We start from the raw sequence: 26937 nt of genomic DNA on the forward strand, positions 1-26937 counted from the left end.
GTATTGGTTAATGAAGTTTCTTTGATAAGTGAAGTTGTTATTATAGGGCAACAGCCTGTAAATAATCAGAGAGCTCTTGCATGTTTTACAAAGCATTTTTACATAATAGTGGATGCCAACAAGAAGTTATCATTTTCTGTTTTGGTCTCAGTTCGTAAGTTGCTTATAGCTGCATTGAGTGCTACCTTGGCATCACAATGTAATTCCCCAAGTCAATTCCCTATCAAAAAGGGGTAAGTCCCTGTGCCTGACAGTGACTATGGCTGTTTATACCCCCTGTATGCCCAGTCCCAAAAACTATATGAACACATGCCTGATGTCAGTCCTGTAAGTGAGGTTATTCACTTCTTTAAAGTTAAGCACAGGCTGAAGTCATGGTCTGAGCAAAAACTCATTATCCTAAAAATTAAGTAACAAGATCTCTAATCTTTATCACGATTTTTATTTTAGGCAGCCGAGCTGGTAACCAGTGAGTTCTTTGAACAAGGAGACAGAGAAAGATCTGAACTCAAACTCACCCCTTCAGTAAGTTTTTATTACTTCTGAAATAGTTACTAACTTGAATAGAGTAATAAAATATCATTGGGCTCATTCAGAAAAATGAACTGTATTTTGTACATAAAGAAAAATCTTAGAAAAAATAAAAGCTCTTTCCAATAAGGATATGCATTTATAACCATATATAAAAGCTCTCCAGTCAACACAGTCACTTTTGCATTGAGCCCTTTTACCTGTTTTCTGTATCTATTCGTGAGGTTATCCTATCAGTGAATTTTCTAAGCAGCAGGTGTTGGGTTTAATACACAGAATTGATCTAAAAAATCACAGCTACCTACAGAAATCAAAATTGTCAGATTATACTTTATGTTGCCACTGTATATCTATGTGTATCTATGTTATTTGATATATCAAATGCTGAAATGCATTTCTCTAAGTATACACCTAAATATAGTAGTGTGATTGAAGGGATAAATCGGAATTGAGTGGATTGTAGGCAGATGTGTATAAAGTGTCAAACAAGAACTAGGAAAGTTTCACAAAGATTTTCACTGAATAATTAGAAGATAAAGCCTTATCCAGGTTAAATAACTCAAAATGTTGAGCAGCCATTATCTGGAGGCAGCACAAGAAGGGTAACAGAAATTATTCTAAAGAATTTAACTGGGAGGGAGAGAGCCAGCTCAGATCCATCACTGTTCTGCTGAGCTGGAAAGCATTATATGAGAAAACAGAAAATTCTACTCAAAGGTATCTACTTTACATTCTTACAGGAGGTTATTTACCAGCTCAACTCCAACTGTGGAGCATTTATTTTACACCACAGAATTATAAAACACAAACACATTCAGCCTGAAAGTTTCAAAACAGAATTGAAAATAGTTTATTTTTCATGCCAGGCAAAGCAGTAGGAAGACAGCTGCAAAGATTGATTATGGTTTACAAAGTGTTCTGGTTGTGAGAATTTGATCATAGCTGTGAAGTGCTGGATGATGTGTCTGTAAAATACTCCAGTGCAATTAAAGCATGACAGTTTTGTACCCTTCTCAATTCAGGCCATTTTTGATCGGAACAGGAAACATGAACTACCCAGGCTGCAGCTCGAGTGGATTGATAGCATCTGCATGCCATTGTATGAGGTAATTTTTACTTACTGCTCCTGTAGAGTCCAGAGAAGATTGTTCTTGTCTCTCTAGGGAAAGAGTTAGCTTTCAGAGCAGCCTTGAAAGCTATTTAAGCTCTTATCTTACTTTGACTTTACCAAAAGTCTGAATTCCATGCAGAAATCTGATTCCCTGATGGTGGTAATGTCTGTAACCATAATTCCTCTCTAAGTTATAAAAGCTGATAGGGCAATTGATGATTGTGTTTGAGACAAACTGATTCCCACCATGGTGAGGTATGGAGCGCTGTACAGAGATGTGCCAGAGGGACAGTCTCAGTCGGTGCTGTCAAACTTGTCCAAATCTGTGTGACCCAAAGGGAAACTCAAGCGTGAGCCTTTGCGCTTCCTTCTGGCACCTTCCCAAACTGCTAAGGGGCACTCTAGGCCAAGCCTTTAGGGTCAGTGACAATTTGTGGTTTAACCTGTGCTGTTTAACTCACAGTTTACTCTTTTAAAGGTGCTTCTACACAGACTGCCTGGGTGCTTGGCACACCGTGTGTAAATGCCCGAGTACTCCTTTATTAAGGCTAGAGAAAACCACAGAATCATTAAGGTTGGAAAAGACCTCTGAGATCATCGAGTCCAACCATTAATCTAACGCTGCCAGGTCTGCACTAAACCATATCCCTAAGCACCACATCTACAGGTTTTTTGAACACTCCAGGGATGGTGATTCCACCACTTCCCTGGGCAACCTGTTCCAATGCTTGACCACCATTTCAGGAATAATTTTTTCCTATCAGAACAATGCTTCTGCCTTTTTGGATTAAACAGCTTCAGGATTTGACTGAAACCACACAGACTGCCTTGTGCCACCAAAGACTGGCCACTGACACCTGAGAAAACAGCGTGATGTTCTCACTCAGCATCCTTGGGGAACTGCAACCAGTTCTCCCTGTTCCCACCACACCCTAAATTGCCTAAGACCTCAAAGCAATGAACAGGTCAGTGATGGTGCACAGCAATACCAGCTCCCATCTTAACATTAAAATGATGAACTTGTGCCTGAATGTAGCTTCCCTACACACAAATAAAAATGGATTGGCAGTTCCTTTCATTTTATAGACCAGATATATCACCAATATCATACAATAAGGACGTAATAAGGCCCGTAAGAAGGACAATGTGCCCTCTCCTCTCTATACCTTGTGGAATCTGAGGCTGCCACCATGGCAATAATGAAATGACTACCCAGGAGCAATGGCAATTCCTGTTGTGTGACACAGAGAGCAGACACTTGTGTTAGCAGCAAGCCAGGCTGCTGCTTTGCCAAGAGATCCCGTCCCTTTCTAAGGTCAGTCGTTGCCCTGATGAAATAAACTACAGCTACTGTTTTCAAACAATTAAGGCAAAGCAAGCAGAGAAGAATATAAATCTATATTGTTTAAAATACCAAGATCATTTTGGACAATATGGGGGAGGGACGATGGACACTGATCTTGGACAGACACTCTTTAAAAAGAATGTTCCTGTCAATAAAATAGCTCATATTACACTAGAATGCATATTATAGCAGAATTCATTATTTCTAATAGCATCTGTAATCCAAAAATGTACAGTAAAGCAGGAAGAACTGATAATCAGCCCATCCTCTGCATGAGGAAACTACATCTGAGCACTAAAGCTCTGGTTAGTTAGCTCCATCTTAGCAGGAGATCTCCGGGGAATATATTCACATCTGATTTCCCTGCTTTCCACTGTGTTTGCATCATGCTGTGCAGCCATTAGCCTGCTGCTCAACAACTTTAAAAAGAGACACCATCAAACCTGGAAGTCATAGCAGCACCAGCCTTAGGGGTAAACAGAAAACTTTATACCATAGTATCACACGGCAGGAGATTCTCTCTTCAATGTGGAGCCAAGTTTTAATTTTCATATCCAGCTTAATCAAACTTCAATACACATATCCCATCAGCAGAGTATTCAGGCATTGTAAATCCTCTGTTTAGGGCTGGCTGAACACTACAACTCTGCCCATATCCTAGATTTTGGGGGTTTTTTACATTCTTAAAAATTCTTGCCATTGTAGTACGTTGTAGGAACTGCATGTGGGGAGAGAACAGATTATATTATTACAAATGCAATATAAAGGGATGTAGTGGCAGCTGATAAATCAGTAAAATATTAGCAGTACTCCTATAGCTCAGTACTTAGAAAAACTATGTTTGAAAAAATCTATAAACATTTGACACTTATTTTCATACCAAAATTAAAACATTAAACCATAGAGAACAAAATCAAGGCTTTTGTATTTCTTTTTTTCCATGCTAGTGATTAGAAATCCTGTATCCATGTGGGATTTTATAGCATCCAGAGCCCCAAAGGGAATGCTGTGGGGAATGCGCCAGTCCCTACCAATGCAGTTGCTAGAGTAGGACCTAATGCTGTGTTGTGTTATTTCACACACACACAGCAGAGGTGATCCCAGCAACCAGTAAATGCTGGCAACTCCTATTAAAGTCACATGTAGGATCAGCAGAGCTCCCTGAAATTGTCTTTTCTCAAAGTAACTTCCAAGAGCCAGATATTCCTGGAAGCTGTGGACATCTGAAGTATGCAATACTGAAGGATCCTCACAGCCTAAACTTCCAGGGGTGGTCTGACATCATCCCAGTGCCTCTCACAGTACTAGAACAAACTGTATCCTCTCTGCAGTCCAAGCTTATGAACTAGGCTACACCAGAGTGCCCACAAGGAATGGTTCATATTTAAAATAGTATATAAACTTGGCAGCACATTTTAGTTATGGCTTTTCTAGGCTTATCTTTTTTCCTCAGTTCTGAAACCTTTGTGGAGATTTGGCTCTATCTGCTCTGCTTTCTGCATTTCCTTAAGGTAGCTCAAGCCAACTCACTTGGAGGTGCAGGAGTTCTCCCAAGTAAAGGATAATGAAGTCTCCTTTATTAGGGAACATGGATCACATCCCTCTGCTTACCCAGCTAGAACTGTTCCTGAGTTTGGCCCCTTTTTGTGAGGTTTACAAGTGATTAGCAAATCAATAAGATCTATTCGACTTCCATTAGCAGTCCTGTTTGATTGCCCCTTGGAATGCCCATCCCACCCAGAAGAAAGGAGGTCAGTGATACACAAAATGTACTACACCATGAGTACTGTATAGACTGAGGGTGGATATAGCTATATATATAAAAAAATTAATGTCTGGAATTATGCACAGTTTTCCCATATCCAAGTGTCTAAATCCAAACCCTTTGTGCTTTCTCTGTGAACCTGACTCTGCTCCTGGCACAAGGTAAGCCACAGCTCTGCTCTCTTGCTCCCTCCCCTATCTGCATTCCAGTGTAGGAATCAAGCCACCTCCAATTTCATATCTTAGTAATCAAATCCATTTCCTTCACACTGTGGATCAAAGGTCTGTGAAGATAAAAGCATCTCAGGTTTTTTCATTGCATTTTATTACACTTAGGACATCATAATTTTATTAATTTACTTTTTTGCCACTGTAGTGATCATGGATCAGAGTATTTTTATGTAACAGTGGAGCTTTTGCCTTGATAGCAGAATAGCCATCGATTTACATTGAATCTCAGATTTTAGGGGTTTTAGTTACACTTTACTGCATCGCATTTGCTCTTCATTCAAATATGACAGTAAGAAAAGCATTTATCAGTAGAGATGAGAAACAAGCTTATTAGAATAATAATTTCTCTTTAAAAATGCATTTTTTTTAAAACTGTAGAGCATTTCAAAACTACTAAGGTAGCATCAGCATAAAGTACTAATTCCCTTGTTTTGTTAGAATATCCTATAAAGCAGAAAATTTGAAGCATCCCATTGAAAATAAAACACTATGGCTATGCTGACAGCTGTGTTCACCACACAGAGAAAGCATTCTGTACCTATTTGAACATAAATGTATGTGTAACAGGAAATGGGATTTTTTATAATGAAGACAAATTACCTCTCTGACCCTCCAGTAAAGAGATGGTAAGAGTTTCAACACTAACAGATTTCTCTTCTGGACTCTCTCATTTGTGTCTACCTAAAACAGGATCAGTCACAGATTTTTCCCAGCTCAGATTAGATTTCTTTGTGGGGAGCACACGGAGTGGGAGAGTGAAGATCTTATTCTTTTAAATGATTATGTTTCTCACAAACAACATCAAAGCTTCAGCGATTCACATCAAACAAAAGATGCTAACAGAAACCCAGCTCTGTTCAGGGCATTGTTAGGCAGAGAGAGTAACGCTATGAATAGCAGGGCCAAAGGCCATGCACTCTGCTTCTGGGCAGATAAATACATAGTCAGGTAGTCAGTGACAATGACAGCAGCTATTTAAATTTAAGGGAGATGTCTTTGTGGAAGATAAAGAAGCTCATGGCTTTTACAACTTATGCGTGCCTGAGATTGCCCTGCTCACCTCTACCTTGGTGCTCCCTTGAACTGCTCCATTTTAGTGCTATTTTTAGAGCTATTCAAGATTTTCTTGGGTACTGAGAACTTCAAACATATAATAGTATCTACAGAATTGAATTTGCATTACTCCATCCAGGATTCTAGGGGGAACTTGGGAAGAGTGGAAACATTCAGCCTAGCAAGTACTTTAAGTGTTTTGAATGGAATGTGGAGGGACAGATTCCTTCTTTATCACACTGTTTGAAGTACTTAGAAATGTGATCACTCTGTCTGTAACTCCAAGAGCTCTGACATGCCTGCCTTCCTACAGAAGATAATGTCTGGCCTTATAATTAAATCTATTTGTTGTCTATAATGATGTAGCTGCAAAAGCATCTATTCTTCTTATAAACTTAGATTAAATGCACAGGGTGTCATAAATGGTAGAGCCTCTTCAAAGCACAGAAAAAGTACACAGAAATATTCAACAGTCACGGCTCTCTGTGCTTTAACTTCTCTGGTTCAAGAGTTGACTTTGACACTAGAATTGGAAGTACATACATACAGAGTGATTTTTTTTTTCCCCAAAGATATATACTCTACTTAAAATTTTAAGACGAGAGATTAACCTCTCATTTGCAGAGAACATTAAAAAGGTGTTCTTCAACAATCCTGCTTACACTGCTATATCCTGATGCAGCCCTTCCTCAGTTACCACTTCTATCCCTTTCTCTCTGTCCTTCAATTAAAATTTTGCATGACAAAATATTGTATAAGAAGTTCAGGGTTTGGAATACTCCTCTAGGAAGCCCTGATTGTCCAGAATGGACCGTATGGCATGGCTTAGTCCTCACCCGGGCAAGAGTCACTGGATGCAGCCAAAACAATGAATTCTTCCTTCAGATATTTCTGTTCCGTCTACACAATTAGAACTGAAAAAAATTTTAAATTATTTAACCAAGAAGACTTTATCTGTATGAACATTCTGGAAATGGTTTTCCACCATTCACCAACACCTGGGATTGTTGATACAAAAGTCAGGGCACTGCTCTTTCATTTTAAGTTAGCAACCAGTCAGGGGGCAGGGAACTCACTAGCTGTTGACCATGCGCAATATATAGACAGTCCATGAAACATGTTTCATTAAAACACTTAACAGTTTATGAAAAAAAAAAAAAAATCAGGACTGAACTATTTGGATAGATCTGTTCAATTGAAGCAACTTGATCAGCTCTGTGTGAGTCTCATTGAAGCCAGCTTTTCCTTAGTAGCATGCTGAACGAAGAGGAGGATAACTTTCAATAGAGCCTAAAGAATACCGTAAAGATGCACAGTTTTGGCAGGGTTTGTTTCTGACATTTGATTTGGACACAGAAACTGAGAGATAAAGCATTTATGCTTCCTGAGAGTGCCTGGCTGACAAGGATTAGTAAGGCACATCAGCCCAGGATGCAGTGCGTGATACCGGGAACTGAGACAGATCAAACAGATGTTGGCAGATCAAATTAGTCTCCCTTTCTGTTGAAATCCAGTGGGTAATATTATCCAAGCAAGAGCAGGTGCAACATATTCTGCTGTGTTTGTAAGAACTTTGCTTCAGAGGAATCTTAATCAGGCCAAATGCCAGTGCTGGGGGGAAGTTGGTAGCTAAGGATTGTGTTAGGAATAAGGGTTTGGCCCAGAGAAAAGAGATTTTTGGCAAATTAGATGGATCTCTCTGTAGCCTTGAAATAGGAACTTAAGTAGGTTCAGCACTTTTCTTGCTTTGTTTCTTGTCTACTAATGATGAATCTAAATGAGGCCACCCAGAATGAATTCTCTGGAACTTTCATAAAACTCAGATACCATCCCTGTATTAAAACTTCCAGTAATGGAATAAGCATTAGCAAACTGTTTTTCTTACCTATTGCCCTTAATCTGAGAAGTTTTTTTCTGCTACTTTCTTTCTAATAGAAAAGATTAAGAAGAGCTATACAAGAAAGAAAAACCAGGAAAATATGAAAGAATGATTTTATTTGCAATTTCCATCTAAGTCCATCATTGTTTCACAGAATAATATGGAAAAGCATAGTTTTGGTGATTCCAGAGCATAGATTTTTTTTGTCTGTGACTATCATGAACATCTTCTTACAAAAGGCACAAGGAACCTGATCCTCTTTTTCTGCTTCCTGAGAACAGGGAGGGTTTCATTTGCCTTTGAAAATTAGGAGAATATTATTTTTGCTATGATTTTTATAACTTGGTGAGATTATTGATGCAACATTGTATTACTGTCAACAACTTTAGGAATTTACAAGTTTCTCCAAAATGTTTAGAAGAGGCAGCAGAAAGGAGTCCTTTTTCCCTTCAGACGAGTACTTCAGCTTACTTCTGAGTCATCTTACGCCAAAACAGTCTCAACTGAAAGGGCAGTTCATCAACAAAGGTATTTGGGAGAGGATAGAAAAACAAACATTGTCCTTTGACTTCAGTGAAGCTAAGCTTCACTAAAGGCTTTCACCCTAATCTGTGAGAAAAATTGAATAATTCATAATATTACGATTTCTGTTGCTGTTTTACTTAGAATTATCTGCCCAATGTGTTGTGAAGGAAATGGCAGTCATGTATGGAAACGTATATAAAGATCTGAGGAAGTAGATTGAAAAGTTGGCAGAAAAGGTAGAAGAGACAGCCAATAGAGGGAACTCAAATTGTACAGCAAATCTGAAAGATGAATGGATAATTTAACAGCCATTCAGTTTTCAAGAAAGACAAAGCACAAACTACATTGCATCAGAAAAGGACTAGAAATGATGATGGATGAAACACTTCAAGTAAGTGTTCAACACAACAGAATCACAGTTGCCTGCAGAATTCCCAGCTGAGGGTAAATTCAAAGAACTAAATCGGCATATGAGACTGATATGGTTTGAAGAATTTTTCAAAATCCATTTAATAGCAAGGCAGAAGACATTGATCAGCTGCTTGGTTAAAATGCTGAAAGGAGTTAGAAACATGCTGTCTCTCGCATGCTCTAGATGCAGAATCAAAACCATAAACAGCAGAGCTAAATAAGAAGTTGTTTATGAAATAATAACTCTTCCTTTCTGAGCAAACCCTTGGTTTCATGAAATTGTAGTGAACTACAGATGAATCCTTTGCAACTATAGCAATACATCAGTAGAGCTACTTCAGCTGGTCCCAGTCCTTCAGAATCACTCTCCCTTTGGCAGCATAACATGCTTGATACTGGCCGGAGCACATTTTGCTACCAGGAGCTCTGTACATACTTTCTTCCCTGAAGTATCCAGCACATTTTACCAGTGCTTAATCTTACTTTATAATCATCCCTCTGTAGTTTACTTCCAAAGGAGTACAGTATTATTCTTGCTAGTGTACCATCACCAGAAAGAAGCTTAATACTAATTCATAGTGGAAGAGCTGAACACTTGCACATGTATTAGATCCCTTTCCAGTCACAATTGGTTTCCATCCACTAACAATTTATAGAGATAAGCTAAAAGAAACTCCTGTTTTCTGTCAGGGAAATTTGTAATACATTAATTTCATCTAATTACATTTTCAGGCATCAGAAAAAAATTCCCTGGCAGAAATGAAAAAGTAATCCACTAATGTATTATGTACGTGATGACCTGGACCCTTCCTCAGTAAGCCCTAGAAGGAATAAACAAAGTCCACTTCAACCACAAGGAGATTGCAATAAATTTTTTTTCATTAACTCAACCCTCTCACAAATACTGGGGTTTTTTGCAGAACATAATGATTAAATACAGTCCTGAATCAGTAGGGCAAATAATTAATTCATACACAGTCAAGGGTCCATAGAAGTTAATCCCTACATCTTCTCTGTATCACTTTATCTTCTGTATTCTACTGTGGAAGGTAGAACTCTAGCAATTTTTTGGGGTTTAGTATATGGGCACATATACAGAAATACTTTTGGGTTTTCAAAACAATTTCCATCAAGTATTTGTATTATGAAAATAGAATCTGTGGATGACTGCAGCACAGGTTCCCTTTTATCTGAACTAATATGAAGTTCAAGGACTTTCAGATAGATGGCTCACCTTTGGCCTATGTATTCTCATGTGAAAGCCACTTCAGCAAAACTCAGGAGTCCAATTCAGCTTTGCTGTAACTGGTCATGACTCTCTTGACTTCAACAATGCTTCATATGCTTACACCGAGTCTGAATTTATCCCCATGGCTTCTCGGTCACTGGTCCTCCCTTCCAACTAAGAAACTGCCTACATAATAAAAGTGATTCATTAGAAACCACTGGGTTCCAAAGTAGAGTGAACACTGAGACCTATAACTTTTTTATATGTGCTCAGTCATAAAAATGAATTTATATGGTCTTATTCCATAAACTCACTTTACAAATATTAGCCCCGCAACCATACTTTCATGAGCTGTAATCTTGTCAAAGCTCATAAGTTAAGCAAGGTCAGAATTGGTCAGTATTTGGATGAGAATCTCTAGCAGGGAGGGGAAAAAAGTATATACTCTGTAAATCCTGCAGTGTTTGTAAGTTACGACATACTGTGCTCCTCTTTAAAGACATTTGGTACTAGTCTTAGAATGCAACAAAATTTTGTATTTGCTTTGGCAACAGTTTAGTCTCTGACCACATCTGTGCTGCATCTTGGCAGTTTCAGCTAATGTCCTTCCCCAGAGATGAAGATGATGTAGCAGATGAAGTCTTCTCTCCCCCACACCCCACTTCAACCCAGAAGTTGGTACCCAGAGGTACAAACAAATGCCTCCACTGCTCCCCATCACCCTCTCCCTGAAGGGGTTTGTTTCTACTGCTATTGTTTCTGCATTCTCTATGCTTTATCTACCAAAATATACATCTCTATACAGAAGGAAAGAAAAAACCCAAAGCAAACCACTCTGCCCTCCTTACCTTCTCCCATAATCAGCTTCCTCAGAGTATCTTATGCTCTTCCCCATTTTGAGCTCTTCCTTCAGGCAGCCCTGCCCCTCTCCCAGGTGCACACAGTATAGTGCTGAAGTGCCTTTAACCTTTTCTTGTGTTGGAGGAGCTTATATGTAAGCATATAAGAGAGAAGAATGGGAAAGAATGCTGTGGGCAGAGTAGTACACAGTTCCAAAAGACATCTAAATAATTGAAGGTGCTAAGAAAAAGTCACTGCTATACAGTAACTTTTTGACAAACAGCTTAGTCACACATCTGAGGTAATACATGGATGCAGAAGGGACCTGCAAACCTCTCTGGCTTTTCCTAATGCTGGAGCAGGCAGTGCCTCCCCCATGCTTTATCACACTGCAACTAAAACAGCTTTTACAGTAAGGGGATAGAATGGGAAAGATCACCAATCCTGTACCTACTGCTGTGGGGCAAGGCAGATGCATTGCAATGGAAGGACTGCAAGGGGGAAGGGGGGTCCCAGGCCTCGGGAGACAGGAACTCCCCCAGGCAGGGGTTCCCTCTCCCCCGAGCCCAGCTGCCCAGCTGCCTGCCAGCTCCCATCCTGCCTGCTGCACCAAGGAGGAACAAGGAAAAGGGCCTTTCTGGAGCTACTGATTTTATGTGGTGATATCCCATGTCAGACAGCTGGTGAAGACCAAGCCTTTTCCTAGGAAGGCAAGTAATAAATAAGGTATTAAGAACCTAGACACCAAATTAGACACATCACTAGTTTGTAAGAGACATGCATCAAAAAACATGGAGGAGCAGTACATCAAGGGGTTCTCATGCAATAAAATGGAAAGCAAAAACTGCAGCCAGGAGGTAGAAAACCCTGACGAGGCTACAGCCAAATAAACTTAAATAGCTTTGGGAATAAATTGGTGGTTTAATTCGGATCAGGAACAGGTGCTAGGAATGTAATTCAGTAAATGGTCCAGACCCTGCCAGAAGGGAGAGAAATGTGTTGCTTTTGAGATAATTTCCCAGAAGCTTCATAAAAGCAAATTGATTACTGGAGTTTAATAATTAAAACAGGGCCAGATATATAGTAATCAAATGAGTTTTTAATTACATCTCAAGAAGAAATAAAATCCAATTTGTGCACTTTGTATCAGAGAAGCCCTACTGAAACGCTTTGGTAGCTGGAAAAAATAAAATAAAAGCTAATTTCCATAGGAATTATAGTAGACAGTTTAATTAAAAGACTAGATCAGAATGAAAAAGTCCCAAAGTGAAAGGATACTAAATACAGAAGCAGTGGTCCAAACATCAAATCAATGTCTGAATGAAGACATTTTATAGACCAAGTGCAAAATCTGCACTGTCAAGTATCACTAATCTAAATCAATGTGTAACAAAATAAAGTTTCTTAAAATTACAGTATATATTTTGTACGTATTCCATTGAATTAATTGCTGGTGCTATGGTAAAAATTAATATCAAAGACATGGTTTATTCTTTCTTAAATACTCCTTATAATTTATTTCATCAAAGTTAATGTTAGTAGTTAACCATTCTTGTTATTTACCTGGTAGCCTCTGTTGCACCTTGGTTATTAGACTCTAATGTCTGTTTAGACCTATATTTTGAAGAAATATATGAGTATTTACTTACAGAAAATATGTTTACAGCTCATAAGATAACAGTGATTACCATAGAACTGTGGGGGTGCTTTCTGAATCTATTCCCAGCCTAGCTGGGCTCCTGGTCTCTGCTGTAGTCGATGCAAAGCTAATTGATGTAAGCACCTCGAGCACTCGCAGTCCTGGCACAGTACGTGACAGGACTGTCTCCTGCCATAAGCCATGGGATATGCCAAGGCCTGGAGGGACAGGCACAGCAGGAGGTCGTGCCCAGACCTCTGCAATTGCTCCCTGGCACTAGGCTGGAAAACATCACGGTCTTGTGGTCAGTCTTGGCAAAAAAACAAGGTTACAGAAAGGACACAGACATAGCCGAGAGCTGCACAGCCACAGTGAGACAGAGTCCGCAGTCCCAGCGAGCTCCGGCTTCTCTATCTTGCCTGTAGCTGCTGTAGGTTCCTGGTATAGCATTTGTGACAGGAACAGCCTGTACTGCATTTTGTACTTACAGATGCTGGGGCTGACAGGATGTGAGCACATATTTGTGCTTAGAGAGATTTGAAACACGCTGATTTTGATTTAATCACTGGGGTGTTTGCTTATACATACATACATACATACATACATACCTTTTTTTTTTTTTTTTTTTTTAATAGAAAATGTATATTGGAAAAATACTTCACAAGAACTTTTTGAAGATACTGGCTGTGCACAGAAAGGATTGGATAGGTTGCTGTCAAGGGCTGAGTACGTCATGTGCTACCTCTAGACACTGAGCTGGTAATGCAGGTGCTAATGGTAGCGGCAGTGAGCTTTTTACATTATTTTCAGCTGTTTATAATGCATTACTGCCCCTCTCTTTTAGACTTTGCCAAATCAGGTTTAAGGAATACACAATGGTCTGAAATAAAGACATAAAAATGGAGATTTCTGAGGCATGGGAATGGGAATGTTAAAAATCCTTATCCATTCTATAAAATGAATGACCATCAGCAGCAAGCAAAGTTCTGTGGGGCAGACTGCAGCGAACCCTGCCTCTTACCCCAGGCCCAAGACTGCAAAATTATCTGCCCAGTCTGTGCCATATTCTAAGGAAATAATTTCAAGTGGATTTGATTCAAGTCCCAGCTTCTTCCTCATGATGTAGTTTTTCATAAATGCTGAGCATTCATATTTCCTACCAAAGTCTACTGAAATAGCAAGTTTTCAGCACATCTTAAAATCAGGCCATTAACCATTAATTATCATATAATAGCTCAATTAAAAATCTACCAACACTTCAAGCCAAGCTCCCACGGTTTGCAAGCTAGCTATAAAAAAATCCAGTTCTTTAGTGGTGTCTGGGCTCTAGGGACCATTTAAAGCAGTTGCTGTTAACCCTGCTATTTAAAGCAAAAACTGATCAACTTCCTGCTTCCCCTTTCCTTATAATTCTCTGCACTTTTAGAAGAACAACTTTTGTTGCCTTCTTTGTCTTTTTTTGGTTTTTAATCTGGCACCAACCCTTTCTTTCCAATGACACATAGTTTCCATGCTATCAGAGAAAGCATGCTGCCCAGCTCTCAGCAAAAGCCACTGCTTGCTAATCAGAAAAGCTGCAAAAGAATACTCCTCTGTCCTGAAAGGACACATTACAGGACCACTTGGGAGGTAACTGATTAACCCTTTCCTGACATCCACTGCTGCTGTTAATTTCTGTCTCTCTTTAATCTAGATACAAAACCAAGTGAAGCATTTGTGGTCTTTTCACATAAGCAGCTGATATTAAACTTATAACAAAGGTATGCAGGAATTACATAATTTAGGGATGTATTCAAAGCCAGATGAAACCAAATAAAAGATTCTTACCAGCCTCTATGAGCTTTGGACTGGGTATGTAGAGAAGAGGTGATTTCAGTGCAATCTCAAAGAAAACTTATTTATATTTCATTATTTTAAACACACAAAAATTGATTTTTCTGCCAGCTTGGGAAAACACATTACTGTTGTGGTTTAGTCATCTATAGGAAAGCAGAATCTAGCACTAGGGAGATTATTTCAGCTTTGTCCAGCTTGTCATCCAATCAGTGGACTTCCTGTTCATAGATGCATAGATAGATAAAGAGATCTCAAAGGGAACAATAAGCTTTACCTCCACAGGTATTTACAGCTGGGAGTGAGGATGGTAGGGGTGTAGTGCAGATTAAACTCTTTTTTTCTCCTGTTATGCTGTGGACTGTCCTTCAAAGGAGTGCATATACTGTCAGTATTTCTTCTCTCATCCTCTTTTTAATCTTCTTCCAGTGTCTAGTGAAGCTGAATGTGAAACTGAAGCCTATGCTGGACTCCGTGGCAGTAAATAGAGGTAAATGGGAGGAGCTGCACCAAAGACTTCCTTCTCAGGCAGCATCCTTGTCCTCCTTTTCCTCTAGCTTCACCTCTCTCAAAGACATAAATTAAGCCTGCAAATACCAGTGTCAGTTAACAGTAAGGGCTGTCTGAAAGGTTTTCCTAAGCTTAGACCCACTATTTTCTAAGAAATGCTTTCACAGACATGCTTAATTGATCGGATATTATGTTGATGGCAGCATAGTTTGCTTTTCCTGGAAGGCTTAGTGGGACTGAATGGAAGGCCTGCAGTAGGATTGCACTGCTATCTGGAGTGACACGGAAGACTGAAAAGAAGAAGTGTTCATTCAGCTCTACTACATTTCAACTGCTGCTGTAAAAATCTGTAAAGCTGACAACAGATTGAAATATAAGAACTCGCAGCTTAATAAAATTAATAATACAGAGCAGAACTGGGATGCAAGCTGGCCAATTCATATGCAAGGAGCTGTGGAAAACAGAATAGTGTGTAATTACATTGTTGTTTTGCATCTCTTCAGTACATGTTATGAATCAATTATGCCTGCTTTTGTGATGTTCCTCTCTTACTCTCCCTCCTCTTTTATGCCTGGATGTTCTGAAAAGCCTGCTTTGTATTCTGAAGAAGTATTTTTTTACAACAAAGCTTCTTAGTGATTGATCAGGGCCTTTAGAATTGCCTGCCTTTGCTACATTTAAAAACAAACTTTATTATCTTTAAAAACACCAAGCTGTCCCTTCTTCCCTGAGAAATTCATATTAACAGTGCAGCAAATTTCTCAGCAAGAGGAAGTTTGCATAAAGACAAAATATTGCATGGTAATTTTAGAGTGGTTTTTTTTTTTTTTCCTTTTTAAAAATGCTCTTGTAATACATTCATTTTCTTTTTAAATTATAGTGTGGCCTAAGGAAAAGATTAATGGGGTTTTATGAAAACAGAATACAAATAAAAAGGAAATCTGTTGCTTTGTGCTTCAGGTTTATATTACATTGAAAAGCACACCATGGATAAGCCTTTCTAGTATAATTTCCAGTTGAAAATATTATTTTGAAATGGTGGAGAGGTAGAATATCATCACACTGGACTGACTACCTCTTACTCTCTCACAGTTCTTTCAGTACAATTTCAGATGCTATTATTACAAGTAGCACAGCATTAGTCAACGCTCACATGTTGACATCTGTGGTAAAGGTGTCCCTAAAAATCTAATTAAATATGATAGGTCACAAAACCAAACATGTCTCTGTGTGATGACCCTGGTACTACCTGAAAGTTGGTCTCCTTCCATTAGTGCCAAGATCCCTAATGTAGCAAACCTGTGATCTGTGATTTGAGGGTGCTTTCTCTGCTGCATGACCAGACACAAGAGGAGTCATGTTGCAGTGCTTATGAGTGCCCATTCATAGGAAAAAGAAAAAAAGAAGCCTTTCTTCTCCATGAAAAATGGGATTCTAAATATAGGGTTGTCTGGGAGCAGAAATTAAAGCTGAATTCAGCTTAGTTTTACACCTGTGCCAAACTCCATTTACTTCAGTGGAATTACCTTGAACTGGCACCAGCTTAATGGCAATCAGAACCTGGCCCAGCTGACCAGATGCTAAAAGAACTTTTCTCCTTTCTAAGGGAACTGAGTTGTTAGAGCCTTAGAAAAGCTGACTACATCTGTCTGACAATCAAACAGAAACAACAAATCTGCTGATCATTTCTTTAAAAGAAACACAACAAAACGAAAACACTCTGTGCATCTAATGGTGTGTAGGACAATAGCTGTAAATTCAGTAGCATTGCGAGCCAATCTGTTGATGCACAACTGAACCACGTCACTCTCTAGCAGAAGGAAGCAGGGAAGGAGCAGAAATGCAAACTGCACAGCAGTGAGTACATGCACCAAATGGAAATGTTTCTGCTGTTCTTTTGCCACTTCTTTTTTCTCTGGATAAAGCCAGATGCAGTTTAGTAAGCAGCCATACAAACCTGCAACATGTACTTTATGGGAAAAACAGATACTAGGAACCGACAGTACTGCTGGCAGGTACACACAGCTTTCCTGAATTTTGATATTGCATATTGCTAAGTATAACGTAATTTATAATGCATACCCTACAGCCTCCCTGAAGGTTGAGTCTCCCCTCATTTCCTCTCCTTTTTATTGGCTTCAGTGCACTGTTGCCCATGGCAACACCCACTGGCAGGGATGGGGATTCGGCAGCACCGCAGCCTGACACACAGCTGAAGCCCTAACAATGTTAACCATCAATCAAGTGACTGTTTGTAATTGCCTCCATCTATTTCTCCTGTCTTTTGGTATCTTTGCCATTGTGGGTCAAAATTCAGAAACTGCTGACTAATGTTATGGTTCTGTTCCTCCATCACAAGGAAGAAAATGAGAGCACACGGCTTGATCTTATCAAATTGTTCTCAGGCAAAACAAAGCAACCCTACTGAAACTGGAGGGCCCAGAAGTGCATGTCAGAACAGCATTTGGTCTCTGAAAGTCATATAGCTCAATCTTAAAAAAACCAACCAACTAAACAAACAAATACCTTATTTTTTTTTAAGACTTAGCTTAGGAAACAACAAAAAATATTTTGTGAGAAAAAGATGATTCTTTGGGGAAGCATTTAGTACAGTAAAGAAACATATTTCAAGTCTATTATATTTTAAGATTGTGGAAAACACTTTCTAGCTACTGCTTATAAATTTGATGATCAGAAATTGTATCTGCTTTTCATTATTTCTGATAGGGAAACAATGTCCTAGTATTTCAGTCAGTTTCTGTCTGATACATGCACAGGAGACATGATTGCGTAGGTTATTTAATCTCATTCTCTTTTACTTGCTTCCCTGCCTGCTGAATAAGGAGAGCTTAAAAAAAACCACATTGAAATCAGCCTAGTTCTGTGAATGTATATAAAACACGGGTCCACAAGAGGCAAGGACAAATCAAGAGAGCACATGGAGAAGACAACTGTTACCCAGGAGAGTGCTGCTTGGCCTTTCTCTTGAGATGCCCAGCACATCAGCAACAGACAAGTCACCATTTCTTTGCCCCAGCTGTAAGTGGAAATGTGGCCTTGAATGATGCCTCTGGCACTTACAATTCCAGTGCTAAAATCTCATGGGCACATGGGTTGTCCATAGGACACCCAGAGGTGCTTCAAGTTGTTTCAGTGGCAATGCCTTTTTTCCAGGTGTACTACTGACTCATTTCAACTGCAGCCTGAATTTGGTCCCATGAATTGCAGGCCTTAAGGTCTCACAAGAGCCAGGCAGCAGCCCTCATTTTGTCACCAGAAAATGCTCAAGAGAAGATCTGGGTCTTCATCCCCATCCTCAAAGGTAGTTCAGGCCAAACAGCCATTTCACTCAGGATTCCCACCTGTGAAACCACTTACCAAAATCAACCTTTCCTCACAAAAAAATGAAACCCAAATAAAACAATAATTTAAATAAAACCACTATAAATAAAGGCTAATCAGGAAGGAGCTTGACATTCAAATCCTGCATGATTTCAAGCACGCTTTCGAACGCAGGTGCATCTGTCCCACCAACTGGTGGCGAGTTACAAGGGTGGGCTTGTCTCCTGCCCTTCTGCAAAGGCCCTTTTCATGTGCTCAGCAAGGAGACAAGGATGCCCACTTGGTACAGCCCCAATTTTGGCTTCACTCCTGGGAGGGGCATGGAACAGACAGGCTTTGGTGGAAGAGCTCAGGTTTCATATGTGCACCTCCCTGGACTAAAGTGCTCCCCTGCAACACAACACTGTGACCCCACCAGAAAGCTGAACACTGTTCAAGGCAAGGAGCACCTGGGGTAGAGGCTCTCCTGTGATTCAGACAGAAGAACATCCCAAGAACAAGATGTCCAAAAGGTGTCTTTGGCCATAGTTTGAGTAGTGAAATCAGACAATTCCCTCCCAGCCCAGGACCTACAGACAAACAAGAACAGCTTCATAATGTGATGGAAATGCAGACATCTGCTTGTCAGGACGTGGTTTTGCTCCTGCTCCAAAGCAGAGTCACACAAGGTCAGGCAGCAGTAGCTCACTGAGGTTTAAGCTGGATGCCTCATGTGGCAGGCGGGCACAGAACTCTCCACACAGCTCTGTCACAGCCAGCCCCGCCTATTTACAGGGCCAGGGGTCTTGCCAAGAAGGTCAGCTGTATGTTTTGTAACCACAGCGTGGACAAGTATGTTTCATTTTAGCTCAGGCATTTCTTCAGATGGTGTCCTTGGTACAGCAGCTGCATTTTTCTGGTCTGGTGACCTTGCTAATTGCTCCTTCTTAGAGTGCATTGCAATCTCATAATGTGCCTGTAGTTACAAACAAAGCCAATACTAGTACTCACAAATTATTTTTGAAAACTGCAACCAGCAGTGCCTAACATCATTTGTAATATTTAGATGAATTCATTCTAGTGGAAAAACAGGAGTGTTTCAGTCTACAGGCCAAATACTTATTTTCCCTTCATAAAACTAAAACCACTTTAGTTCCCGGTAAGTCATTTGTGCGTTGAGTGAAATTTTAAAACTGGTTTATTTCAAAGTTCTGTAAAACATATTAACAGGCACTTCAATGCTTAGAGTGTTATGGGCAAGAAAATATAGAGCAAGAAGGTTTTTTACTGGCTTTGTCAAAGGAAGAGTTGTCAAAGAGTAAAATCATGTGAATGGTTTCTAACATAGCACTGAAGTGGAACATATAACCTGCTGAACTGAGATGCCTCAAAGATGCCCATCGCTGGAATGTGCCAGTATTGGAATACATCCTGTATATTGCTTGTTACCTTTTCTTTCTTGGATTACTTTGTATTTAATCACGAATTTATAAGCATGTTGGCCACTGCATCTTACAGTTTTGTGGGGAATACCATTAAAAACCCTGAACCTTTGCCTGTGGGAAACAACTGACACGTGCACAGAAGTACCACGTGTCTGTTCTAAGGCAAGGGAATCCCAGATACTTGCAAAATGTAAACGTGTGACTTAAAAGACTTCTGCATCCTTTTCCTTTCTTTTGCATTTTAAAACCATTACTCCTATTGTTTTGCTGGTTCAGCTTTCAAAGCATGCTTTTGAAATTAGCAACTTAGTTTTACTGGTCTTTAAAAAAATAAATAATTTTAATGGCTTACTATTATTTTATTATTACTTTTCTTTGAAACTACCTTGTTGGGATCAATCACAGCTGTATCTATTGATTACTGAATCACACAAATAGAAGATCCTGAAAACACGCGAGACTGAGTGGCCCAGATACGATTTTTGACACATAACCGTGCAGCACTCATTCCTGGGGGCAAACCAAACTTCATCACTGGATACACTTGGCATTAATCTGGAATGACCAAAACCCGAATCTGTCTGCTGACTCTAATGGAGGTATTCACATGTACAGAAATTATACAGATTATACAGTCTGTGGTACGGGGTATCACTGTTCAGTAGAAATATCGGGGGGGGGGGGGGGGGGGGGAAGGCCCTCCAAAGCACAATTACATTGTTGAGTAAGAAAAATTGGAAGTAGTTTCTTCTACTTTTGAAACCTGCAGGAAAGCTGTCGGATTGTGCCAAGGAACAAACATACGTCCTGCCTTCCACCAGCTTTAACCAATTCTGGATCTTGATGGGCTGTATAGGGAATGTTTCGTGTTGACAAAGCCCAAGACAGAAGTTAAATGCTTCCTGCCCTGGGCTACCTGTTTAGCTTAGAGCTTGCTTTTACACCACCTACTTCTTAAGGGAACTATTACACAACATTTAGAAATACAGGAGCTGATTTTTACTCTTTAGTCCTCCCAGCTGCACGAGACCGCGAAACGAGGGAAACATTCTGGCCCAGGCAGCGATTTCAGGAGGCTCCAGCTCTTTGCGCCAGTTCGGAATCGGCACTGAACACGCCGCGTCAGTGCTCGGGAGACGGCGGCAGGGAGGGGAACAGAGGAGGGCAGGCAAACGCAGAGGACGCAGACCAGCTCCCACTTGCGGCGGGGCGGCCGCTTGGGCCCGGGCCCGGCCCTGCCCCCGCCCGGCCCCCGCCCGGCCCCCGCCCTGCCCCCGCCCTGCCCCGCCGCCCCGGGCCGCGCTCTCGAGGGACCGCGCGCGCCGCCGCTTCCGGGGCAGCGCCCCCCCCGCGCCCGGGAGCGCTTCCGCCCCGGCGGCGCCGTTGCCGTGGCAGCGAGGGCGCCGCTTCCGCCCCGCCGCGGCGGTGCCGGGGCCGGCCATGGAGGCCGCGCCGGTGCCCGACGGGCAGTACACGGCCGTGGTGTACGGGCTCATCAGCGGCGGGCGCTACGCTGAGGCGGTGTCGCTGCTGAACCGCGGGCTGCAGAAGAGCTGCCGCTCCCGGGGCTGCCTCTCCCTGCTGGGCTACTGCCACTACCAGCTGCAGGAGTTCGCGGCGGCGGCCGAGTGCTACGAGCAGCTGGTGGCGCTGCACCCGCAGCTACTCCCGTACCGGCTGTACCATGCGCAGGCCCTCTACAAGGCCGGGCTGTTCGCCGAGGCCCTGCGCGCCGCCAGCGCGCTGCTGGACGTCCCCGCCTTCCACCGCCGGGCCCTGCGCCTCCAGGCCGCTGTCCACTATGCCCAGGGCGACCTCCCAGCGGCCCAAAGCCTTGTGGAGGAGGAGCTCGCCGCCGCTGCTGATGGCGGCCCCGGAGCAGCCGAGGACCCTTCGGAGCGGGCCGACGCCGAGGTCAACCTGGGCTGCTTGCTGTACCGGCAGGGCCGGCACGAAGAGGCCAGCGGCAAGTTTGCCAGCGCCATGCAAGTGTTGGGGTACTGCCCGGAGCTGTCCTACAACATGGCGCTGTGCTCCTACGCGGCCAAGCAGTACCCTGCGGCCCTCAAGTACATCTCCGACATCATCAAGCGCGGCATCCACCAGCACCCAGAGCTCAGCGTGGGCATGACCACCGAGGGTATCGACGTCCGCAGCGTGGGCAACACGCTGCTCCTGCACCGCACGGCCCTGGTGGAGGCCTTCAACCTCAAGGCGGCCATTGAGTACCAGCTGCGCAACCTGCGAGCGGCGCAGGAGGCGCTCACGGATATGCCGCCGAGGACTGAGGAAGAGCTGGATCCGGTCACGCTGCACAACCAAGCACTCATGAACATGGACAACCAGCCCACTGATGGCTTTGGGAAGCTGCAGTTTCTTCTCCTTCAGAACCCCTGTCCACCAGAAACTTTTGGTAACTTGCTACTCCTCTATTGCAAGCATCAGTACTATGACCTGGCAGCTGATGTGTTGGCAGAGAATGCCCATCTGACCTACAAACTTCTCACACCTTATCTGTACAACTTCTTGGATGCCATTATTACTTGTCAAACTGCCCCTGAGGAGGCTTTCCACAAGCTAGATGATGCAGCAGGGACAATGGCTGAGCAGCTAAGAAAACTCACAAAACAGGTACAGGAAGCTAGGCAAAATTGGGATGAGGAAGCTCTAAGAAAAGCAATTAATGAGTATGATGAGACTCTGGATAAATATGTACCTGTCTTGATGGCCCAGGCAAAGATTTGTTGGGACATGAAGAACTACACAATGGTAGAAAAGATCTTCTACAAATCAATGGAATTCTGCAAGGATCATGAGGTGTGGAAGCTCAATGTGGCTCACGTGGTCTTCATGCAGGAGAGCAAGTATAAAGAGGCTATTAAGTTCTATGAGCCAATAGTTAAAAAGCACTACAGCAACATTCTTGATGTCAGTGCCATTGTGTTAGCAAACCTCTGCGTTTCCTACATCCTGACAAGCCAGAATGAAGATGCAGAGGAACTAATGAGGAAGATCGAGAAGGCAGAAGAGCAGCTGTCCTATGATAATCCTGATAAAAATACCTACCATCTTTGCATTGTCAATCTAGTCATTGGTACCCTCTACTGTGTGAAGGGAAACTATGACTTTGGTATTTCAAGGATCATTAAAAGCCTGGAGCCATATAACAAAAAACTGAGCACTGACACGTGGTATTACGCCAAGCGGTGTTTCCTGTCCTTGCTGGAGAACATGTCCAAGCACATGATCATGCTGCGTGACAGTGTGACTCAGGAGTGCGTGCAGTTTCTGAAGCAATGTGAACAGTATGGGAGAAACATCCCAGCTGTCATTGAGCACCCCCTTGAAGAGAGTGGGATGCACAGTGGGAAAAACACAGTCACCTATGAAGCCAGGCTTTTGAGGGCACTGATGTATAAGATCAGTGGGTGGGCTGAGTAAATGTTACTGTACAGCAGAAATGAGAATTTTGTTCTTATGTTTGTGAGGTCATGCTAACCCTCACAAAAATCTCTATAAAGATTTTGTGCTGTATTTTAACAATGTTCAGTAGAAAATAGACTATTTTCATGAAATTAAGCTGCATCAAATAACTAGGAGCATTCTCAGTAACCAGTCCTGTTAAGTAAAGCTTAAGATATATTGACCAAGAATGTCGTTATAGAAATATCATAAAGTTTTCACCCATAACACAATATTTTAGCCTTCTGAAATTTTGAACAAGTTTCTTTTCATTGGTTGACATTTGAAAAAAAATTTGTTGTCTGTCTCTTCTAGGATGGACTTGGAATAAAGAGTTGCTTTAATTCTCTAATTTGTGCCTATGTGTAAATGTTTCTTTCTTTTGCTTTTTCCAAGGTATTTTTAATATGTTGCAGATAATTTTGAAAGTATATTTAAACACAAGAATGGCTTTATATTAAAATGGCTTTATATTAAAAAATCAGTTCTACAAACATAAACGTTTCCATTTGCTATCATTAATAATGCACGAGTGTTCTACCAAATTCTATAACTAATACAGGGACTGGGAATATATTCCAGGAAGGCCGTATTAGGATGATACCTCAGTTTAGATCTACCTTTGAAATAAAATTTGTTACAACAACTGGCTTCAGAGACACTGCTCAGTGCTGCCCCTCAGAGTCCCGGTGCCCCCACCATCTGGGTGGCAGCTGCTGCCCTGCAAACCTGTTTGGTAGCAGCACAGTAAGCAACATCTGCTTACATAGTAATTCAGTCCTCCGTGTGCAGCCCCTCCAATCCAAATACTATTCTTAAAACAGTCTCTGGTAAAGAGACCCGTGAATCTGAAATTATATTCTTTTCCATTTTTCTTAAAAAAAAGCCCATGTAACTTCCATTTCATGCAAGGCTTATAACCTGTACCCTTGGGTGGAAGAAACCTGCTTCTCAGTTTCCTCCTTGTGTTACACTCTTCCTGCATCTCTCAACACTTCTCCAAAACCCTGTTTATTTGCTTAATTTCTTTACTTGACATTTCCATCACCCTGGCATCAGTGTATTTTCTCAACAGTCTTTGCATCCCTTTTCAAACATACGTACTCCACAGTGAAATGGGACCATAATGCCTTCCAGTGTTTTTACACAGTCTGGTTCTGTGCTCCATGGCTGTTCTCCTCTTTGTGTATTCTGCCTTTTGAAGCAATGTATGAGCTGAAGTTTTCAAAATAAGGATCAAAAATCCATGGCTTTAGCTCACTTGCTTACCTTTGATACTGGCTCCTTGAAGAGCTGTCCTAGGGGAATTTTGGAATCAGGCTGCATCTCCCTCAGAATCCAGTTTCTATGCTGTGGTTTACCTGGAAAGAAAGAGAACAGCATTTTTGAAGTTTTGAAGCTATTATAAAGGAATAGAGTAATTAATCCTTCCAGAGAGTTAATGTATATAGGATGTGCATGGGCCTGCAACCATTTCGGCATAGAGAAAGTCAACTCTTGTGTGCTGGGGGAGAAACCTGTAAGGGCTGAGCATATCATGTGCAGCTAAAGGAAATGCTGTGTGTTAGGTAATGCTACAGTTTACCCTAAAACATATACTATTATCCTATAACAGTAAATTAAAATCAAATTTAACAGTATCAAAATGGAAAAATCTTCTAGAGAGACTAAAGAGCAGACAGGAGATGCAGCAAGGTGTCCTAGAGAGGCCTCCATAGCTCATCACTATGCCATTAAGCCCCTGATTATTGTGATATTAAATATTTCCCACAACTGTTTCCCCATGAGGAGGAGACCTGTGATTTCAAATTTTGTTCAACTCCATGAAGCACAGCAGCAGTAAAGCACATCTCTAATTTACAGTGCAATTGTATTATATATTATGCAGCATAAACAGCATGACCTTTAAAAAGAAAGTTTTTAAAAAGTCACACCACATAACAGTGTCTGAAGTGCAGTAATAGGCAGTGCCCTTTATTTAATATTCATTGTGCATTTTCTGTAAAAGTCACTGGACATTTAAAAAAAATTCACTTTGCAGATTCGTGCCCGTGCAAATGTTGAATGCCCTCTAATGGAGAGCAGTTTAGATACTTATATGTTCTTGGTTTTCCATACAGCCAGTGGCTTTCATGAGGGCACTGCTGCCAGGATTTGCAGCCCCAAGCACTTCATCACTTCCTTGCCTCCCATGCCCACGCAGGTGTACACCGCGAACAAGCGGAGGCAGCAGGGCCCGCCGGCTCTGGCGCACAGTGCCCGACTGCAGCCTGCAGCGCAGGCACCGGCTCCTGGCCACAGGCTGGGAACGGAGAACAGCCATGCTCCCAAGAGAAATAATGTCCCCATAAAAAGCTGTGGAGTTGTGCAAGCTGTGGCTGTTTTAGAATGTACAGCTAGAGGGCAGTCGGCATGCCTGCAATTTGCTTCATCCTGTTACATCACAACAAAAGTACAAAAAAAAGCCAGGAGAAAATGTCAAGAGCAGCATTTTTTCTGTTTTTCCCTTTTCCTTCTGTTTTTATGTGCTTTTCCTCACGGAATACGCTGTGCATCCAGACAACCCAGGGTTTCTGAGCAGGTTGGGTGATGCTGAACACAAGGACCTCAAAGTGGAGAGGCCTCTGCTCCTGAAAGGAGAGGGAGAAGTGGCAGAGCTGAGGCCCAACAGGAGAAGGTGGGCTGGGACAGGCACTTCCTCCTCTGCTGCATCAAGAGATGCTTCTGCATGGAGTCTTCTCTCCATTCCAGCAGTATTTTCCACCCTGTTCTCCATGGCCTCTTCCTCAGCAGTAGCCACCCAACCTTCCCATGGCAGTGACATGCTGGGGCAGATGCCCTTGCCCGCATTTTGTCCTGGAGAGCTGCCTACCCACCCACTCTGTGCCCAGAAGAACTGGGGCGTGCGCTCATGTGACTGACATCTGCAGTGTGGGACTCTTGCTTCCTCCAGTGGCAAGCACACATTTATAGCATCTCCCACTGCAGAGCACTTTGGTCATGAAAAATATATAAATGTTACAACCACTTTTATTACCATCTTTATACCACATTTAATGTTATCACTATGTGACTTACACACAAAATACATTTTTAAAGGAAAGTACATACATTTTTATTTAGAGAGAAGGGAATATAGCAAGTAACAGTTTATGCTCCCTATACATATAGTAAAATCCACCTAAATTAATGCCCTAAGCCAGCACAGCTTTTGTTCTGAACAAAAATCAAAAAACACTACCCAGAAATGTCTCACCATATTCCCAGGGCCTGCAATGGGCAAACAGCTGCTGATAAACCCAGATTCCTAAGCCAGAGCCTCTGGGGTTTTTTTATTGGGAGCAAGGGAAAAGAAGCCCTCTGTTGCAGCATCAGCATCTGAAAGGTGAGCAGCTCAAGATGTTTCCCATGCACATCACCACCATACCAAGGCCAATCTCCAGGATTTTATTTCCACTAATAGCCTCTTAGGCATTTTGTCCTTACAAGACATCTTGAAATGTTCTTGTCCTCAAAACTTGCAACACCCATGTTGCAGATGACAAGCTGTATTGTACTGCAATGGACACTTTTTTTTTTCCAATTACCTTTGCAGTAATCACAGCACACATTGCACGAGCAAAGGCCACCATTCTGCCAGCAGCCCACCTGCACCGGCAGGAGCAGGAGAGGCACAAGAGGGCCTGAGATACAATTTACTTTGTGTCCCACCTTGGATCCCCTTGGTGCCCAAATCTCCATCAAATGTCTGCTGACACCATCAGCAGTGAGTGCTGGGGACCCTTGTGATCAGCTCCACAGTCAGAGCT

At 41.8% G+C, this 26937-nt stretch overlaps 2 protein-coding genes across 3 annotated transcripts in view; both read left to right on the plus strand.

The window, feature by feature from the left end:
• Positions 1 to 14975, plus strand: part of PDE11A (phosphodiesterase 11A) — a gene marked incomplete at both ends in the record, with an annotated part of 115728 nt that extends 100753 nt beyond the window's left edge. For both annotated transcript variants that reach the window (XM_082285507.1, XM_082285506.1), the window contains 3 exons: positions 455 to 525; positions 1554 to 1637; positions 14820 to 14975. In XM_082285507.1, coding sequence (XP_082141633.1) covers positions 455 to 525; positions 1554 to 1637; positions 14820 to 14975 — 311 coding nt within the window. The remainder of the gene's footprint in view (positions 1 to 454; positions 526 to 1553; positions 1638 to 14819) is intronic.
• A 6113-nt stretch (positions 14976 to 21088) lies between these two features.
• IFT70B (intraflagellar transport 70B) lies at positions 21089 to 23474 on the plus strand. Its single transcript, XM_082284588.1, has one exon. The coding sequence runs from the start codon at positions 21107 to 21109 to the stop codon at positions 23105 to 23107; it is 2001 nt and encodes a 666-aa protein (XP_082140714.1). The 5' UTR covers positions 21089 to 21106; the 3' UTR covers positions 23108 to 23474.
• The last annotated feature ends 3463 nt before the right edge of the window (positions 23475 to 26937 follow it).

Source organism: Coloeus monedula (assembly GCF_965178545.1).
Source record: "Coloeus monedula genome assembly, chromosome: 7".
NCBI classification, from domain to species: Eukaryota; Metazoa; Chordata; class Aves; order Passeriformes; family Corvidae; genus Coloeus; species Coloeus monedula.